The sequence below is a fragment of the Panthera onca genome, chromosome D1, assembly GCF_046562875.1.
Source record: "Panthera onca isolate mPanOnc1 chromosome D1, mPanOnc1 haplotype 2, whole genome shotgun sequence".
NCBI lineage: Eukaryota > Metazoa > Chordata > Mammalia > Carnivora > Felidae > Panthera > Panthera onca.
This window is the reverse complement of record NC_138348.1, coordinates 100,088,984-100,109,296: the sequence shown is the minus strand read 5'-3', so window position 1 is coordinate 100,109,296 and position 20,313 is coordinate 100,088,984. Positions and strand designations below refer to the sequence as shown.

General features: G+C 46.8%; 1 protein-coding gene across 12 annotated transcripts in view; it reads left to right on the top strand.

Moving 5' to 3' along the window:
- Window positions 1-20,313, top strand: part of CEP164 (centrosomal protein 164) — a 67,115-nt gene that overhangs the window by 5,432 nt on the left and 41,370 nt on the right. For 9 of the 12 annotated variants that reach the window (XM_078432786.2, XM_078432789.2, XM_078432792.2 and 6 more), the window contains exons 2-5: window positions 79-188; window positions 4,752-4,863; window positions 14,016-14,220; window positions 16,436-18,079. In XM_078432786.2, coding sequence (XP_078288912.2) covers window positions 107-188; window positions 4,752-4,863; window positions 14,016-14,220; window positions 16,436-18,079 — 2,043 coding nt within the window. In that variant the 5' untranslated portion in view covers window positions 79-106. Of the gene's footprint in view, window positions 1-67; window positions 189-4,751; window positions 4,864-14,015; window positions 14,221-16,435; window positions 18,080-20,313 lie in introns of all 12 variants that reach the window. The other 3 variants (XM_078432782.2, XM_078432785.2, XM_078432793.2) reach the window with 2 other exon arrangements.

The window sequence follows — 20,313 nt, the reverse complement described above, 5'->3', positions numbered from 1 at the left end:
AGGGGCTCCATGACCGGGCTCCAGTTTTTCTCCCTTTAAGGTGGGTCATTGATTTTCTCTTTGGAAGGGGGTCTCCAGGACGTAGGTGTTCGAGCCCATACCAATCATGGCCGGAAGACCCATCCGCATAGGAGACCAGCTGGTTCTGGAGGAAGATTATGATGAGACCTACATCCCCAGTGAGCAAGGTAAGAGGCCTGGGGTGTACTATAATAGTTCTTTGAGGGCAGGAATGGTCTCTGATTTAATTTTGTTCTTCTGATACAAATCTGGTACATGTACAGGGCTGCTTGGTATATTTGGTTGGATCAGGGGTTGGGAAACTAACTCATGGGCTTCCCCTGGCCTGTTGCCTTCTTGTAAATAAGGTTTGATTGGAAAACAGCCATGCTTATTTGCTTACGTATTGTCTGTGGCTGCTTTCGTGGTACAAGGGCAGTGCTGAGTAGTTGTGAGAGAAGCCGTGTCACCCACAAAGCCTAAAATATTTACTCTCTGGCCCTTTACAGAGAAAGTTTGCTGGCCTTGGGTTAGATCAATGATTATTTTTAAATGTTTATCTATGTTGAGAGAGAGAAAGAGAGAGCGCGTGTGTGTGCATGCGGGAGGGGCAGAGACAGGGAGAGTGAGAATTCCAAGCAGGCTCCGCACTGTCAGTGCAGAGCCGGACATGGGGCTTAATCCCACGAACTGTGAGATCGTGACCTGAGCTAAAATCAAGAGACAGATGCTTAACTGACTGAGCCACCCAGGCACCCCGATGATTAACTTTAAATGAAAATATAGTGGCTTCAGGCCGGCTCAGTTGGTGGAGCGTGTGACTCTTGATCTCAGGGTTGTAAGTTCGAGCTCCATGTTAGGTATAGAGATGACTCAGAAATAAAATCTTAAAAAAAGGTCCATCTTTAAAAAACATACACGAAAATATATTAGAAGATACCATGAAATACATTGTGTCCTGAGGCCAGGGGTAACCCAGTTTCTTAAGAAAAAATACCTAAAGCAATGTTTTTTTTTTAAACAACAACAATAACTTTATTAACAATAATAACAGAATTTATTGAGTGCTCCTACGTGCCAGTCTCTGCCCTAAGAACTTCACCTGTATTTCCTTTTCAACCCTCACAGCAACTCCATGAGTTAGGTACTATTATTATCATTCCCATTCTACAGATGAGGAAACTGAGGCACAGAAAGGTTAAATCATTTCCCTCCAGTCACAGGTGTACTGAGTGGCACAGCTGGGACCCACACCTAGGTGTCCTGACAAAAGGGCCTGCACTTTGAAGCTCTGTGCTGTGTTGAGGGGTGAAGATTCCTCTGAAATTGTCATGTGTCAGGGACCTGGGCACATAATTCAGGAGGTTTGCAGGCCTGTTAGAGAGAGGGAAGGAATCTTGCACTCCCAGAGCCCCCGCACTTTGCATATAGCATAGGATTTTTATTTGTTTGCTGCATGAAAATTCAAAATTTTCACATTAAATGTATCAGTCCGTTCTCACATGACCTCGGAATGTTGTATCATAGTCAGAAAAGCCTTCCTTCGCTACTGCACGGATAGATACTGCTCTCATGTTTTCCCCTGGGTTTGTCCCCACACCATGCGCGGTTCGCCCATCTTTCCCCCACTGAGTAGGTGCCAGCGTGTGTATTTTGCCTACTTATCTTCCATAGGACTGTCCGTTCACACGCCAGCACCATACTCTTAATTACTGAGGCTCGGTAATAAATTCTCTTTTTCAGGAGGGCTGATATGCCCTCGTGGCTTTCCCCACACCTCCTACCCAAGTTTTCGTGCTTATCTTGCCTTACCTCCCTGGGAACTTGCGAATCACCTTGTCTGGTTCTGGGGAGGGCTCTGTGTGGGAGAACGGTTGGCATTTTGGAGAAAATTGTGTTCAGTGTATGAAAGAACCTAGGGAGGATTGGCATCTTTATGAAGTCCCCCCCTGCCCAAGAACATGGTATTCCTTCCCGTTTGTGTTTTGTTTTGTTTTTCAGGACTGACTTAAAGTTTTCTTCACGCAGGTTTTTTACACATTTCTTGCTCAGTGTATTTCTTAACTATTTATTTTGTTTGCTCTTGTGAATGGGGACCTAATGATCTAAGGATGTTTATAAAAACTCTCTTCTGTTCAGTTCAGGGTTAGACGGTCTAAGCTCAAGCCACCATCTCTCTCCTGAGACTGTCAGTAGCTTCCTATTAGCCTCCCTGTGTACACCCTTGCCCTTCGCAGGGGTGCTCCATCTCGCACCGGAGTGTTCTTCTTACAGCATAAAGCAGATCACATCAGGACTCCGCTTTTAGTAGTATTCATTATACTCAGCATAGCACTCTTAATGGGGTGTGCAGGGCTCTGCGTGACTCTGCCCTGTCCCCTGGCCAGGTTCACGTGGTGCCACTCTCCCTTCCTCGCTGCCAGTCCCATGGCGTTTCTGACAGTCCCCAGATGGGCCAAGCTGCTGCTTGCCACAGGCCCTTTGCACCTGCTTTTCTGCCTCAGTGCTCTTTCCTCAGTGCTCTGCATGGCCAGCTCCCTTGTCTCCTACAGGTTTCAGTTGTGTTCCATTCTGAGAGGTTTCCCTTGACCCTTTCTAAATGAGTGCCCCCTTCACCTTGAGGTTCTCTCTCTCATATGTCATTTACTTCCTTTATTGCCTTTATCAGAAGCTTTCATTTTTTGTATATTTATCTGTTTAGCTCTTTTTTTTTTTTTTTTTTTTTTTTTTTTGAGAGAGAGCGAGCAAGAGAGTATGGGGGAGAGGGAGAGAGGGAATCTCAAGCAGGCTCCATGCCCAGCGCAGAGCCTGATGCAGGGCTTGATCTCACCACCTTGAGATCATGACCTGAGCCAAAATCAAGAGTCAGACGCTTAACTGTTAACAGGTGCCCTGTCTACTTCTTTACTGCTTGTTCTACTAGAAGAGACCATTTCTCTTATGGCACATAGGAAGCACTCAAGAACTATTTGTGAAATTAGTGAATAAGTCTCTGGCTAGCCAAATTTCAGCTGGTCCTTTGAAAAAGTGCCTTTTCTTTTCTAGTCCCCAGGTATGCCAGCCTCCACATTCTCTATTGAGAGAACCCATACTGGTTTTGCCTTTCTGGCCAGGGGTATTATCAGCTGGAGCATTGATGCCCCTGGGGTATTTATTTCATTATTCCTGGTGGCTCTGGTGACCTATTCTTGCAGTTAGCTCATCTGCCTTTGCACCTGTAGGTGAGATCGCTTTTAGCTCAGTATGTATATCTCCCCTGTTCCTCCAGATCTCTGGCGAAAGAGCTTTCTATGCTTGGTTCCCAGAGAGTATTAGAGTCCATAGGACATCACAGAAGTGGAAAAGAAAGAAATCCCTTCATGGAGTAGAGTCTTCAGAGAGTGGAGAACAAGGCTGATCGAGTATCATCTCACTTTCTCAGCTCAGCTCTCCCCTCACCTCGGGCGCTTTCCCTCTGCTCCCGGGGTGCACAGTGCACGTCTCCCATTAAAAGCACATATCCCTCGGTTTGTACTCTGTTCATGTGTTGGTAAGGTCCCCGAGGGGCTTAGTCTTCTCTGGTTGTTCAGTCCATGCTTGTTGACTGACTGACGGGCACTTTTGCACCAGGGTTTTGGAGCTTGTGTCCCGGTAAGGCTGCCCTCATTCAGGATGCTTCTGGCTGCGGCCGTGGGGGGTCTTCCTGAGGCCCCTGCCACACAGACGTCTTGGTCTTATTGTTTTGCCTTTGTCATACTCCGCTTCGCATTACGTTCTTGGAGTATGGCAACAGCATGCCTGGATTCGGGTGTGCCATTTGTAATTTAAGAAGACAGAATTATTTATGTTTATTATTTATATTTAGAGACATAACACCTGCTCACTTAAGGAAACTTGGAAAGTAAAGGCGAAGGAGAAAAAAAGTTGTCTAGGAAAAAACCTGTTTTTCCTTTATTCTAAATGCTGGCACCAGGTGTGTGTGTGTGGGTGTGTGTGTGTGTGTGTGTTTTTCTGACACTAGCTGTGTGTCCTACAATTCAGCTTCAGTTCCTGGAGACAGCATCAGATCCCACAGGTTAGGGGCTCGGTCATAGTCTGAAGACTGTCCCCAACTTCAGACATCAGTTGCAAGTCCCAGGTTGTCCCTGGTACTTCTGACCAACGATCTATACACCAGAGTCCCCTGCCCCCCTCCTTGGGTTTGATAATTTGCTAGGACAGGTCCCAGAACTCAGGGAAACACTTAAGTTGAGCAGTTTATCATACAGTAAAGGATACGATAAAGGATAGAGCTGAAGAGCCAGATGAAGGAAGACATACGTAGGGTGAGGTCACATGGATGTGTTCACCAACCCAGAAGCTCTCTGAGCCCCGTAGTCTAGGGATTTTTATAGAGCCTTTTTCACCAAGTCATGATCGATCGTTAACTCACTTTTCCAGCCCCTCTCCCCTCTCCAGAGAATCGGGGTGAAACTGCAAGTTCCAAGCTTCTAATCACGGCTCGGGTTTTCTGGTGACCAGCCCCCATCCAGGAGCCCCCCCAGAGTCACCTGATTGGAAGAAAAGAGGCTTCTGTTGCTCAGGAAATTCCGAGGGTTTTAGGAGCTCTGTGTCAGCACCTCGGGTCAAAGACCAAATAGTAACAGGAACTGGGGGTGGAGACCGACACTTGTATTTCTTATTATTTCACAAGGTTGACTGTGATTCTTTTTCTCTTTTCCATCCACATCGCCCACTTTGTTACTTTCTCATCATCCCGCCTCTTCCTGCAGAAATTCTTGAATTTGCCAGAGAGATTGGTATTGATCCCGTCAAGGAGCCGGAACTGATGTGGCTGGCGCGGGAGGGCATTGTGGCCCCACTGCCTGTGGAGTGGAAGCCCTGGTAAGTCAGCACGGATGTAGCCCACGCCTGGCACTGGAGGTCAGCTTTAATTTGCCACCTTTGTTATTTAAAAAAAAAAAACTTTCTTTAATGTTTATTTTTGAGAGGGAGATACAGAGCCCAAGCAGGGGAGGGGCAGAGAGAGAGGGAGACACAGAATCCGAAGCAGGCTCCAGGCTCCGAGCTGTCAGCACAGAGCCTGATGTGGGGCTCGAACTCACGAACCGTGAGATCATGACCTGAGCCAAAGTCGGATCCTTAACCAACTGAGCCACCCAGGCACCCTGATTTGCCACCTTCAGAAGCCTGTCCTGTGCAGAGTTGGGGACAGCTATGGGCCATTCCTCCGCTGTGCTGCCTGATACTTTGGGCCTGAGCCCAGGCCAACTTGACGGTCCCTGTGAGGGGTTCAGCACCAATATCCAGGGTCCTGCAGCACCAGCCTCTGCTTCGGGCCTGGTGGGGAAGTGTCACTGTTGCCCTTTGCCGACTATACCGAGAGTGACGATATTGAAACCCCCTCAGTGGGTCCAGAATGGATGCTGGTGCTAAAGAGGTTTGTGGTGAGGCTACACAGACTGGCAGAGGGTTTCGTCCCTCTTGGCAACCCATCCTGAATTTGAGTCCCGTGCTCACGAATAGGTTCCCGTCTGTGGATTCGGTCACCTGTGCAGTTTCGCTTTGAGCTCTCTGCACGTACGGAGCGGACTGGCTCGGGTTGTCTCAGTGAAACAGAGGCTGATGGGGAGGAGGCTGACGGGGTCTCGGCATCCTCTCCCACCCTCGGGGGCGGGGGTGCGTGTTCGCTGTTTTGCACGCTGGCTCCAGCTCGGCTCCCTAAAGTGAGTGCCACAAGTTTACTTCCCGCTCTAGCGCGAAGTCCCCAGTTAGTCCCCACGGTCTCCAGAGTCTTCCCTTTTGCTGCTGTTGTACAGTTTTGCACGCAAGGTATAATATTCCGTTCTTACCCACGCCATTTAATGCGTTGGCCATGCTTCAAAATGACCGCAAGTGTGGCCTCACTCGTCCGTGCTGAAGAATCGTAAGTTATCCTTTCAGCTTCTCACATGGCGGGCTCCCCGCTCTCCTGATCTCTGTAGCAGCGTTTTCCTTGGATCTCCTCCAGTTTTGTGACCCCTCTCTTGTAATAAATCTGTCTGCGCTCTACACTCTTCCAGGTGCTGAGCACTGGTGGTTGTGTTTGTAGGATAGCGGTTTCTGTTCTGTTTCTCATATCCACCCCGATTCCCACATTTGCCTTATCTAATTGCCTATCTTCTTTGCCTTCGTTTTTAAGTTTGTATATATGTGTGCTGTTTGCTTTTGGATACATTTTCTCGTTAGAAACCACATGAGAGGGGCGCCTGGGTGGCTCAGTCTGTTAAGCGTCCGACTTCGGCTCAGGTCATGATCTCACGGTTCATGAGTTCAAGCCCCGCCTTGGGCTCTGTGCTCAGAGCCTGGAGCCTGTTTCGGATTCTGTGTCTCCTTCCCTCTCTCCCCCTCCCCCACTCACGCTCTGTCTCTGTCTCTGTCTCTCTCTCTCTCTCTCTTGAAAATTAAACATTAAAAAATGAAGTTCTTATTAAAAAAAAACATGAGAAATAGAATCAGTATAGTAACCTCTTAATGTACACATAATAAATAAATGGCTGCAGTGTTTGTAAAAAATAAAATGGTGAGTGGAAGGAGGGAAACTGTCATTGGTTATTGAGCCAGCCATGTGCCAGGGTCACACCTACCACCTTCATGTACCTGCTAGGGGTGGTCAGCACTTCTTTTCCAAATTGACTATTAGGTCTCTGGACGGGTTATTTCTGGATTCTCTGCTCTCTTCCATTGATCTGTTTGTCTTAATACCAATACTGCACGTATTGTCTTGATATAACTGTAGCTTTATTAGAGACGTTGAAATCATGTAGGGTAAATCCTCCCACTTTGCTGTCCATTCGCAAAGTAGTATTGTAGGTCCTCTGTACTTCCATATGAATTTTAGAATCAGCTTGTCATTTTCTACAAAAAAAAATCCTGTGGAGATTTTGATCGGAATTGCACCAAATCTAGAAATCACTTCAGGAAGAATTGACCTCTAGACCTTTATGGAGTATTCCAACCCCTGAGCAAGGGTCTGTCCCCATTTATTTGGGTGGTTCTTTGGGTGGTTTTTTTCTCTAAGAAACATTCTGTAGTTTTTAGGGTACGTGTATTACCCATATTTTGTTAGATTTACTAAGTGGTCTATTTTAAATCATATATGTAAAAATTTCCTATTTCTTGTTGCTTTTATATAGAAATAAAATTCGTTTTTGTATATTGATCTCATAGCTGGCAACCTTGCTAAACTCATTTCCGTCAGTTCTAATAGTTTTGTAGATTCCATAGGGTTTCCTACATGCATGATCACATCTTCTGTGAAAAAGACATTTTTACTTCTTCCTTTCCAATCTGAATACCTTTTATTTTTATGTCTTTCCTTACTGCACTGACTAGACCCTCTAATAATAGAAGTGGTGACAGTGGACATTTTTGTGTTTCTCCTCATCTTAAGGAATTGAGTATGATGGGAGCTGTAGGTTTTTGTAAATGCCTTTTGTCAGGATGAGGAAGTTCCCTTCTATTCCTGGCTTGCTGAGGGTCTAAATCAGAAAGGATATTGGGTTTTACCAAATGTTTTTCTGTACCTATTAATAGGATCATGTGATTTTTTTTTTCTATTTCGGTCTTACTAGGGTCAGTTGTATTGATTGATTTTCAAATGGTAATCTGACCTTACATTCCTCGGATAAAGTCCACTTGGTCACGATTATATACTATCGGATTTGATTTTGTAAAATTGTGTTAAGTATCTTTGTTCTAAAAAAATAGTTTGGGGGCGCCTGGGTGGCGCAGTCGGTTAAGCGTCCGACTTCAGCCAGGTCACGATCTCGCGGTCCGTGAGTTCGAGCCCCGCGTCAGGCTCTGGGCTGATGGCTCGGAGCCTGGAGCCTGTTTCCGAGTCTGTGTCTCCCTCTCTCTCTGCCCCTCCCCCGTTCATGCTCTGTCTCTCTCTGTCCCAAAAATAAATAAAAAATGTTGAAAAAAAAAAAATTAAAAAAAAAAAAAATAGTTTGAAGGGGATGAGGTAGATAGAGTTTGGGTATTTCATTATTCCTGATTTCCAACTTTATTTATTCATTCTATTTTGTGTTACAAGTTGAGACGTCGTTTCTGGCTCAGTAAGTGATCTTCTTTATGTAAATGTTCTAGGGATGCTGGATAAGAATGTAGTGTCTCATTTTTGGATGTAGGGTTCTGTAAATGTCCTTTATATCAATGTGTTTTCATATATAGATGTGTTTATGTCTTCTGTGTCCTGGTCCCTTTTGTCTGGTCTAACTCACAGTTTAGTTGAGTACAGAATTGTATGTTGAGTACGAATAGCCCTTGAACAATATTATGTACCCTTATCTTCTGACTTCTGGTTTTGCTAAAAAGACATGTTTTCTTGGTCTCATCAGTTATATCTTTGTGGGTAGTAAAATTCCCCCCCTCCCCCCTCCCCAAACTGGATGTTTTTATTATTTTGTTTCTATCTTTGGTGTTTTTGTAATTTCACTGCTGTGCCACGTTTGGATTTATTTTTTTTCCCCCTTTCCGTCCCTAATTTAATGATTCTACCGATTCCTACAAGTTCTGATCTTTTCAATATGTCTGTTTTCTTTTCTTTTTTTTTTTTTTTTTTTAGAGTTCTGTTCTTTCATTATGGATTCTACTCTTTTTGTCCCTACAGTAATTTTAGATGTAGTTAATTTTAGTCTTCTTTTGATTATTGTACTATGCCAGGTTTCCTTGCGTGCCAATGTTTCTCTTTACTGGCACTGATTTCCTTTTGCAGTGAACTGTCTCCCCATGGGGTTTGTTAATTATTTATTGTAAGTTTTGTGAATCTATCTTCTGTAGAGTCATTTTCTGTGTCTCATTTCTGGGTTGTTTAGTGACTTTATGATAGCTTGTGCCACGGATTTTTCAGTGGGTTTAGTACTAAATTTTTACATTAATTTTCTGACTTGGGATTTCCTTACCACAGTTTGGATTCTATGTCTACATGTATCTTGGAGTTTTAATTTTTTGTGAAAGTTGGTTTCGCCTGCCTAGACCTGGATTGCTTCTTTGCCCTCTAGGTTCTTCTATTCATGGAGCCAGCAGCCTTAAGGGCCCAGTGATACGCAAGGGTCTTGCCCCTAGTTTCCCAATTCATGAAGGTCTAAGGCCGTATTTTGTGCCTTTCAACTGGCATTAAAACTCGGGTTTTGGGGAGCCTGGGTGGCTCAGTCGGTTGAGTATCGGACTCTTGATTTCAGCTCAGGTCATGATCCCAGGTTCATGGGATCGGGCCCCGTGTCAGGCTCTGTGCTGAGCGTGGAGCCTGCTTAAGATTCTCTCTGTCTCTCTGTTTCTGTCTCTCTCTCTCTCAAAACAAAACAAATAAATACATAAATAAACAGCTTTTGAGGGTCTCTGTCCAGGTCAGACACCAGCCTTGGCCTATCAGTTCACACACTTGTTATTCAGATTTCACATTTTCTTTCTGTTTCTGGCATCTGAGAATTTGGCACTAGGTGAGGAGAAGTCAGATGTCTTCTTCAGTTTGGTAAACATGTTGCCTGAGGTTTTGTATGTGTGTCTTTATTTATTTTTTAATGTTTGTTTATTTATTTTGAGAGAGAGAGAGGGAGGGGCAGAGAAAGAGGGGGAGAGAATCCCAGCAGGCTACACGCTGTCAGCAGAGCCTGATGTGGGTCTCAAACCCATGAACCGTGAGATCATGACATGAGCCAAAATCAAGAATCTGATGCTCATGTGGATGGAACTGGAGGGTATTATGCTGAGTGAAATAAGTCAGTCAGAGAAAGACAGATATCATGTTTTCAGTCATATGTGGAACTTAAGAAACTTAACAGAAGACCATGGGGGAAGGGAAGGGGAAAATAGTTACAAACAGGGAGGCAAGACGTAAGGGACTCTTAAATACAGAGAACAAACTGAGGGTTGATGGGGGGCTCTGGGGAAGAGGGGGAAATGGGTGATGGGCATTGAGGAGGGCACTTGTTGGGGTGAGCACTGGGTGTTGTATGTAAGTGATGAATCACGGGAATCTACCCCCAAAACCAAGAGCACACTGTATACACTGTATGTTAGCCAACTTGACGATAAGTTATATTAAAAAAAAAAAATCTGATGCTCAACTGACTAAGCTACCCAGGCACCCCTGTATGTGTGTCTTTAGAAAAAATTTCTAGGATTTGCAGTGGTGTGTTAAAAGATGTACAGAATTTAAATGTTGTTAGTTAATCATACATTACCTTCCTTTATAGTTTAATAATTCCTCCAATAATGGTACATATGGTTGTTCATTTAATAATATTATCAATTAGGGGTGCCTGGATGGCTCATTTGGTTAGGCATCTGACTCGATCTCAACTTAGGTCTTGATCTCAAGGTTATGAGTTCAAGCCCTGCGTTGGGTTTGAAGCCTTTTTAAAAAAAATTATCAATTAAAAAATTGTCGATTCCTCCAAAATGATGAGTACAAAAAAATTGTTGATACAAGGACAGGAAATTATGCCGGATCATTTAAATTTGCATTTCTCAAATCATTCATAGAGTTGAGCTGGCCATCTGTTGGCCATTTGCTTATTTATATTCTTTGCCGTTTTGTCTGCTGGGTTGCTTATTATTATTTTTGTTGAGAAGGTAAAAGTGATTTTTCTGTGGGTTTTATTTTCATTTAAGCATTAAAAAATTTTTTTTAAATGTTTGTTTTTGAAAGACAGAGCACAAGCAGGGGTGGGATGGGGTGGGGTGGGGGGGACACAGAATCTGAAGCAGGCTCCAGGATCTGAGCTGTCACACAGAGCCCGATGCAGGGCTCGAACTCATGAACTGCGAGATCATGACCTGAGCCGACGTCGGATTCTAAACCGACTGAGCCACCCAGGTGCCCCAAAGCATTTTTTAAAAATTTACATCCAAGTTAGTTAGCATATGGTGCAACAATGATTTCAGGGGTAGATTCCTTAATGCCCCTTACCCATTTAGCCCATCCCCCCTCCCACAACCCCATCAGTAACCCTCTGTTCTCCATATTTAAGAGTCTCTTATGTTTTGTATTTATATCATTTTTGCTTCCCTTCCCTTGTGTTCATCTATTCTGTGTTTTAAAGTTCTCATATGAGTGAAGTCACATGATATTTGTCTTTCTCTAATTTCGCTTAGCATAATACCCTGTAATTCCATCCACATAATTGCAAATGGCAAGACTTCGTTCTTTTTGATTGCCAAGTAATACTCCATTGTATATATGTACCACATCTTCTTTATCCATTCATCCATTGATGGACATTTGGCTATTTCCATATTTTCCATACTTTGGCTATTGTTGATGGTGCTGCTATAAACATGGGGGTGCATGTGTCCCTTCGAAACAGCACACCTGTATCCCTTGGATAAATACCTAGTAGTGCAATTGCTGGTTCGTAGGATAGTTCTATTTTTAATTTTTTGAGGAACCTCCATACTGTTTTCCAGAGTGGCTGCACCAGCTTGCATTCCCACCAGCAGTACAAAAGAGATCCTCTTTCTCCACATCCTCATCAACATCTGTTGTTGCCTGAGTTGTTAATGTTAGCCATTCTGACAGGTGTGAGGTGGTATCTCAGTGTGGGTTTGATTTGTATTTCCCTGAGGATGAGTGATGTGGAGCATTTTTTCCTGTGTCGGTTGGCCATCTGGATGTCTTCTTTGGAGAAGTGTCTATTCATGTCTTTTGCCCATTTCTTCCCTGGATTCTTTCTTTTTTTGGGGGGTGTTGAGTTTGATAAGTTCTTTATAGATTTTGGATACTAGCCCTTTATCTGATATGTCATTTGCAAATATCTTCTCCCATTCCGTCAGTTGTCTTTTAGTTTTGCTGATTGTTTCCTTGCTGTGCAGAAGCTTTTTATTTTGGTGAGGTCCCAATACATTTTTCCTTTTGTTTCCCTTGCCTCTGGAGACGTGTTGAGTAAGAAGTTGCTGTGGCCAGGATCCAAGAGGTTTTTGCCTGCTTTCTCCTCGAGGATTTTGATGGCTTTCTGTCTTACATTGAGGTCTTTCATCCATTTTCAGTTTATTTTTGTGTATGGTGTAAGAAAGTGGTCCAGGTTCATTTCTCTGCATGTCGCTGTTCAGTTTTCCCAGCACCACTTGCTGAAGAGACTGTCTTTATTCCATTGGATATTCTTTCTTGCTTTGTCAAAGATTTGTGGGTCCCTTTCTGGGTTCTCTATTCTGTTCCATTGATCTGAGTGTCTGTTCTTGTGCCAGATTTTTCTGTGTATTAATCTTATACTACTGTTTCTACTATTTTCTCCCCACCTCCTGTCTTTTAATTTTCTTTGCGCTTTCTTTTTTCACACTGAAATTATACATTTTTTTGTACTTTTTTTTTCCAGGTAAAACATACATAATGTAAAATGTACTGTTTCAGCCAGTTTTAGATATACAGCTCAGTGGCATGAAGTACATTCACAGTGTTGTGCAAGCATCACCACCAGCCATTTCCAGAACTTTTTCATCTTCCCAAACAAAGTCTGTTTCCATTCTGCCCTTCCCCCCCCCCCCCCCCCCCCCCAGCTCCTGGTAACATCCAATCTACTTTCCATCTCTGTTAATTAACCTATTCAAGGTCAAATCAGTGGGCCCACGATATTCAGCCTTTTGGGTGTGGCTTATTTTACTTGATATAATGTCTGCGAGTTTCATTCATGTTGTAGCAGGTGTCAGTAGTTCATTCGTTGCCAAGACTGAATCCAGTTCTAGTGTATGTATGTACTACATTTTGTTTATTCATTCATTTGTCAATGGACATTTGAGCTGTGTGCACCCTTTGACTTTTATGAGTAATGCTGCTGTGAACATGGGTGGACAAATAATCTGCTTGAATCCCTGCTTTCCTTTTTGGTATATATCCAGCAGTGGAATTGCTGTGCTGTATGGTCTCTCTGTTTTTAATTTTTAGGAAACTAGTGCTTCTCACAGCGGCCACACCCTTTTCCATCCCCACCGACAGTGCTCAAGATGTCCAATTTCCCCACATCCTCCCCAGCACTTGTTATTTCTGCTTGTTTGGCAATAGCCGTGCCAGTGGGTGGGAAGTGATATCTCCCTGTGGTTGTACATTTCACTTTCCCTGATGTTTAGTGATACTGAGCATCTTCTCATGCACTTATCTGTCATTTATTACCTTTCTGTCTTTCATCCCTAATATTTTTCCTGCTTACTTCTGCATGTTTTCTCTTTTATTAGAATTGAGATTGAGCTTGAACTCACGACCCCAAGATCAAGAGTCGCATGTTCCACTGACTGAGCCAACCAGGTGCCGCCAGACTTGAGTCTTTCTATTGAGGAACATGGGCTGTCTCTCCAACAGCTTTTTCTTTTTTTCTTTTTCCTGACTTTTCAGTGAAGCTTTATAAAGATTTTGTACATGTTGGATTTATTCCTGGGTATCGTGTTTTTTGTATTGCTATGGTGAATTTTGTTTGTTTGTTTGTTTTCTGTAGCTGTCCCAATGAATTTTTGATAATGGTGGCTGGAAGAATGGCTTATTTTGGACTTGTCCATGTTGAAACACAGGTTCATGAAATGCACCTTTACATTATTTTCTTTTATTGTTGATCTCCACTGGCTTGGATCGTTATTTCTTAGGAGATGGGAATCTTGTGTAAGACCAGAGCTATCACAGTGCCTCTTTCTTCCTTGGACCATTTATGAAAATATTAAGGAAGGTCAATCCTAGAACTTGTCTTTAAGATCCCATAGCATCTGTACTTATCCATCTCAAACCAAGTTTATTCCTAGGAACCCCAATGATTGTACATTTTCTTCTAGAGAAGTCCTTAGCTATCCCAGTCCTTTGTTCCTATCTAAGTTAACTCCTATGTTAGCCAGAAGGTACCCTTTCCTTCTGTGTAAATCCCCTCCTGCGTCCCCCGTGTCTTCTCTCTCCTTCTGTCCCTCTCACCCAGTTCTTCCTTCTTTTCTGTCTCCTGGCCACTTTTATTCTCTTCCTTTTTTTCCTAAGTAGCTTTGGACCTGAGCAGGGACTAACTTCTGACCTCCACTCCCTACAGCCAGGACATCACAGGTGATATTTACTATTTCAACTTTGCCAATGGGCAGTCCACGTGGGACCATCCATGTGACGAGCACTATCGGAACTTGGTGATCCAAGAGCGGAGGAAGCTGTCAACTCCAGGAGCCGTTAACAAGAAAGACAAGAAAAAGAAGAAGGAAAAGAAAGACAAGAAGGACAAAGAGACCTCCAAAAGTCTGCTGGTGAGTCCGTGGATGCCAGCCCCCAGAGAGCTGGGCCTGAAACCTCAGGGGATATTGGGAACCCCTAGGTGTTTACAGCTGGAAAGTTCAGAACAACACCAATAACACATTGATTGCTTGATAGTACATCATCTCAGTTATGCCTGTCTTCTGGCAGATTTTCCTTTAGCTTCTGGAATTTCTTATCGTCTCTGAAAAATTCTTTTCTCCTCCCCCCGGGAAGCACATATTATGTAGGAGGATTATCGAGAAAGCGCGCTCCCCTGAGGATGTTGCTTTGCAGCAGTCTGAGAAGGGATACCGTCTACCCCTCTGGAGAGTGGGGGACAGGGGGGCAGTTGACAGAGAACCTAGATGAGTGGAGTGTCTTTCTTTTTTCAGAGCCAGGCCTTTCAAGTGTGGTGCAAATTCATAGATGTCAGGTGTAGCCATAATTCAGTTGTCAGAAAGCCATTGCCTTCAAAGTCCAAAAAGAAAAGCTTTGGGCTTTATCCACTTTTGTGGATTGTTCTTTTTTGCCATTGTCCTTGGGTAGGGGTGCGTAACTGAAATCTGATTGCGGCGTGAGCATCTTGGTCTCAGGTAGCTTTTTCACTCTGAGTTGAAAGTGCTCTTTCCCCTTATTTTTATTTGTCCTTCCAGTATGTCTGAACTTAAGAAGCAGAGTTATTGCCCTGGGTTTATAGGTAGAGAAGCTAAGACTTGGAGCCGTGCTGATGTGAGGGCCAGGCTCTCCCAGAGTGCTCTGCCGGTGCAGGGGATCCTTCACCCAGGTGGGGTGCAGGTGGGGCATGTTGAGGAGAGGGAGGCACATAGGAGATCAGACCAGCCAGGTGGGGGGCACTGAGAATATCTTTTCAACCCTCTCACTTGTCCAGTTGATTTGCTCTCTGTCTGCAGTCTGTTTCCCGCCAGTGTCTCTGTTTCAGTGAAGATTTCCATCTCCCTTTCTTCCTTCCTTCTCAGGGTGTCAAGTCTGGCATCGGATGGTTGGTGATGAATTAATCTTTTTCAACACTTCCAAGCTCCACAGATACTCTTCCCTCCCCTCCCCCACCTATCACTACTCATGATTCCAAGAAATAAGATAACAAGCCCGTCCCTCCAGATAAAGAGGACAAGTCATTTCCAAATCGGTTGAATTTTCTAATGTTATGTGTTTCAAAGGCAGAAGGTGGATAATGGGCTTTTCACTAACCCAGAACTACCTAGTGTCTGGGCAGGCTCTGGCATGAGTAACGGTGAGAGAAGGGACCAAGCAAGGGTTCTGGGGTGGAGGGTCAGGTGACAGAGTTCTGGGTGTTTGAGCGCGTGGAACTCCCTGTTAAAAAGGATTCCTTCTGTGGAGCTGAGGACAGTTGGGAAGTCCTGGGCTGCCAGTCTGGCTCTCAGGCTCAGGACAGTGCCTCAGACCTGGGTTTGTCCAGAGGGCAGGCCTGAGCCAGGTGGGTGACCTGGGCACAGGTGGCTTGGGCTCTCCGGAGGTATGCGTGCACAGGCCGGCTGGAGCCTACTGTGAATGTTTGCAGGGTGAGGTTTATCATTCAGAGTTTCTTCTAGACTCAAGGTTTTCTGTCTTTGTGGACCTCTCTTGAGCAGTGCCAGTTCGTGTCTTGAAGTTCGTGCCAGAAGACCTTGACGGAATCCCCGGGCTCCCCTCTTTGGCTGTTTCCCTTCTTCTTTCCCTTCTTAGACAATTTCTGGTAGTCCTTGGTAAGGCTGGTGGGTTTTATAAACTTAACCAGTCACAGAACTGAGAGCTTGATGATCCTTTAGAGATAATCTGGTTGGTAATTCTGACAGTTGTTAGTAGTGAAGCCCTGTCTTCCAGTCATTCCTCTATGAAGGTCCAGCATGTCAAGAAGTGGAGCTACCCCAGCTGAACCTGGGGGTAGGTCTTAGTGACGCCCATTCCCCGTGACACGTACACTCTTGTGGCCTCCAGGGCACCATGTGCAATGAACCTGCAGTTTCCATGAAGCAAGGTTTGTAAGCCACTGATCTGGTCCAGCCTCCCCTTTATAGATAAGGAAACTAGGGCCCAGAAAACAAAGAAGTCAGAGGGAGTTTTTGGCTTCTTTTCCCCCTCCTGGTTTGTGTTTTACTTTAATTAGAGGGTGGGTTTCTGCTAAGGGCTTGCCAAGGGCTGAGGTAGCAAGTGTAAATCAGAAGTGCTCTGTCTCAGTTTTTCTTGCATGTTTATATACCCATCTAGGAGACACAGCCTGAGCAGGGACTTCTGCCGCCTCCGTCCTTTCTCCGCGGCCCATCCCCTCTCCCAGCACCTGGCCTTGCTGATCTGGACCTAGACCAAGAGATGCAGGCTAGAAGCGAGGGCTCCTTTAAGAAAGGGAAGAGCCCATGCATGCTGGGTGACATCCCCTCGCCTCTCATGGGCACCCTGCCCAGCAAGCTTCAGCCACTCTCCAAGGGCCAAGCTTCCCGAACCCACCACATCTTTGCCGACGTGGAGAAAATCTTAGGCAGGGCCCGAGCCCAGTGCAGAACAGAATTGGGTGATCAGCAGGGTCTGGGGAAACCCCAGAAGCCGACAGAGAAAATCTACCTGGGGTTTTCAGACCCTGAAATAGAAGATCTGGAACTGAGGACCAGACAGCAGAAGCCCGGTGCTCTGGGCCCTGAGAATACCCGGCCCCTCCAGAATGGGCAGGATGTGCTGGAGAGCAGGTGCCAGGCCTCTGTCCACTCAGAGCTTTCTGAAACCATCAGAGGTTTGGGCCACATGGCCAAACGGGGCTCCACTGGCCCCGGTGGGGACAAGAGCCAGAGCCCCGTTCACTCACCATCCCCTGAGGAGGAGCCCTCCGGGTCCCCCTGTTCCTCTGACCACATGCTGCCTACCAGGAAGAACCCGCTGCTCTTGTTAGATCACAGCCCAGCTGAAGGCCTGAGCTGGCAGGGAGTTTCTGGAGAAGGTGGGAGTAGGGGCAGGGGGAGGAGGAGAAAAGAGCCCCCAGGACTGTGGATGGGACAGGTGTCCAAGCTTGTCGACAAGGATACCCCCGGCAGCTGCAAGGAGACAGAACCCAGTGACCCTGAGGCTCCAGGGGCCTCAGCTAAAGATCCACCTCGGGAACTCTTCCTATTGCCACCTGATCCGCTGGCATTAGAGCCAGCCCAGAGTGCCCCTTCAGGGAGTTCCCCTGGAGGGTACCCTACCGGTGAGAAGAGACAACCCCCGGGGTCAACAGACCCCCCCGAAGAAGACAGGAAGCCTAGTGGGTCTGAGCCTGACTTGGAGAGCAGCAGCCTGGCTTCCCACCTTGGCTCTCAGATCCTGGGTGAGGTGCATAACCTCGTTTGGGACCTGCAGAGCTCTCAGGGATCTGGGCGGGGCGTGGGTCAGGCGGGTCCCGGCCTGAGAGATCAGCACTCCAGCCCCTTTGTAGCGTTCCAGGTGTCCCCCATGCAGGGGTCTACTGATGAGGGTTCTGAGAGCGAAGACTACTCTGAGGATCAGAGGTTCTACCAGCACATCCTGCAGATGGTCAAGATCTCCAGGCAGCTGGAGGGCCTGGGGCTGCCCGAGAGCACGCAGGAGATGCCACGTAAAGACATTGCCAGCAGGGTCTGTTGCACGGCAGCCGAGTCTTCCACGATATCTAGTGAGGGGGAGCACGAGGCCATCAGAGCCATGGAGAGGGACGCGAGTTTTCTGACTTGTGGCCCGGAGGTGCTGGCGTGTCCTCTGGAGGCGGCTCTTGCCCCTGCTAGGCGGGAGGCCCGTCAGCAAGCCGGTTTCCAGCCAAGCAGCAGCCCCCTCAGGCAGGGGCTAGTCGAGCTGAGTTCCAACAGAGGGCTTGCTGCAGAGTCAGGCACGACGCAGCTTCTCAACCAGGTAGGCTTCTTAGCAAGCATGGCCCGCGGGCCTCAGTGAACTTGGCAGGGAGGGAGCCCGTCGAGTTGACGTTGGACTTGAACTCGGTGAACTTGGCAGGGAGGCAGCAGGTTGGGTTGACTCGGCCATCAGGCCTGCTTTCCTGTTATTTGCTCTCCCCTCGTAACTACTGATCCCTGAACTACCCAGGCTGGCCATCTTGTGGGGTGACGTGTACTTCATGTTTCTTGTACCCATCACCTGCGAGACAGTGGCTCGGGGTATCTAGACTTCCCTTCCCTGGAGCTAACTGTATTTCACAGATGGGTCACAGGCTTTGCAGATGATCAGTTTTGAGGGTAAGGTGGCACCGATCTTGCCACTCACGCAGGATCTACGTACCTTCCCAGGATTTGGGAAGACTTTCTCTTCGGGTGATTATGGACAGAGGCTTCCCAAGTGGACGCCGCACCCCTAAGCTCTGAATTTAGTCCCTTGTGGGAATCCCACGGAACTGGAGTGTGAATCCAGTCATGAGGGGCTGAAACCCAGCATCTCCGTACCGTTCGCGAGCCGCTGTTGCTCCTGGCTTCCCAGGGCTCCCAGAAGCCATGTGAACAACCTGTGTCAGGCTTGCACAGACCTCGTTGGTACCGTCACTTCCTCCGCTGCTGGGATTTGCCAAAGGACGGTGCTGTCCCTATCATCCCGACACCTTTGTCCCTTTAAAGAGTCACACCATATTCTTCATTCAGAAGAAGTCAAGTTGGATCAGAGACCACAGGGGTCGCTCTGAATTTCCCCAGCTATTCTTTTGCTGCTGCCCAGCTGTGGCTTTACCCAGTTGTTCCCTCTGGTTTCTAATTGCTGGCGTGCCCTGGTTCTCTGTTAGCTTTAATAACTACTGTAGCACTATAAATATCGGATAAGCTGCAGATGATCCTGAAAGTTTTAATTAGCCCAACGGCAGCAAGTTTATCCGCTCCGAAGGACAACGCCACGTACAGCCCATAGTCAGAGTTAATGGCCAGCTATAGAAGATGATCAGCTAGGAGCCAGGAATGTGTAATTTCCCTGCTAACCACTGATTTGGTAAAGGCCTGGGAGAACAAAGCCCTCAGCATGCCTGTCTCCCTCCCTCCAGCCCCCAGCACGTTAGCAAATTAGCCATGGTAGGAGTCTGTACTTTTCCATAAATACAGTGTGGGAGGAACTTTGGTTGCTGATCTGCTGGGGCTGGTTGGGAGGGCTGAAGTCAGGACGAGCGGGCCCAGTTTGCCCCCAGTTTACCTTAGAGAAGCCTTTCTGGGCTTCTTCTCTGCCACAGCCAGACGGTGGCGTAAAATAGTGGCTTAGAGACAGCCCTGGGCTCCAGTCCCATATCTGTGCCCCCCTTGCTGGCCCTGTGACTTTGGGCAGGGCTCTCGATCTCCCCAGTCTCCATTTGTAGGGACTGTGGCCTCGGGCTGTTGTGAGAGCAGAATGAGAGGTGGCGCAGAAGGGGCTTAGCCCGGTACTTGATGCTGGCTTATGTGGGCCAGCCTGAGCGTTACGTGTCCCTTCTGTGCCTAACGGAAGTACTCTGCAGCAGGCCAGGTGGTTGGGCAGTGGTTCGGGTGTTCAAAGGCTCGGGACTTCACCCCCCTTTCGGAGGAGTGTCTGATGCCCTTCCCACACAGAAAGGGGCCCCGCCGAGACCCTGCCCGGTGGTCTGGCCCTTTGAGCCGACGCTGTGGATGAGAGACAGTGGGCCACTTGTGCTTCCTCAGCCTGACCTCTTCTGGCCTCCCCTTTCTCTTCTTGGTCTCCTTGGGGTTAGAGGGGAATGGTTTCGTGTTGTTTGATGCGTTTTAAGTTTGAGTAATGAGTTTTAAAGAGGTCTTTGTAAGTTGTCCCCAGAATGCTCTCCTTGCTCCTTCTCCTAAGCCCGGGCTCCAGCTGCGTGAGTCCTATGTGAGTCCCTCTAATAACAGCCCTTCCACAACATCGGTGTAGCCCCGGCCCCCTCACATGTGCTCCTCACATTCATGAGCCCTTTTGAACTTCCCAGCAAACCTTGCTTTTTAAGCGGCAAGGCACACATCATCTCCATCTTGCAGATGAGTAAACTGAGAATTCAGGAGTCTGTGAGCGCGCTGAGGCCTTGCCAGTTCTGACTCCCAGCCTGGTTTCTTTCCCTGTCCTCATTAGCCCGAAGCCTTCGTTTGGCCAGCGTGAGAACAGGGAAACTGGGGGCCAGGCTCCTTTCAGCCACC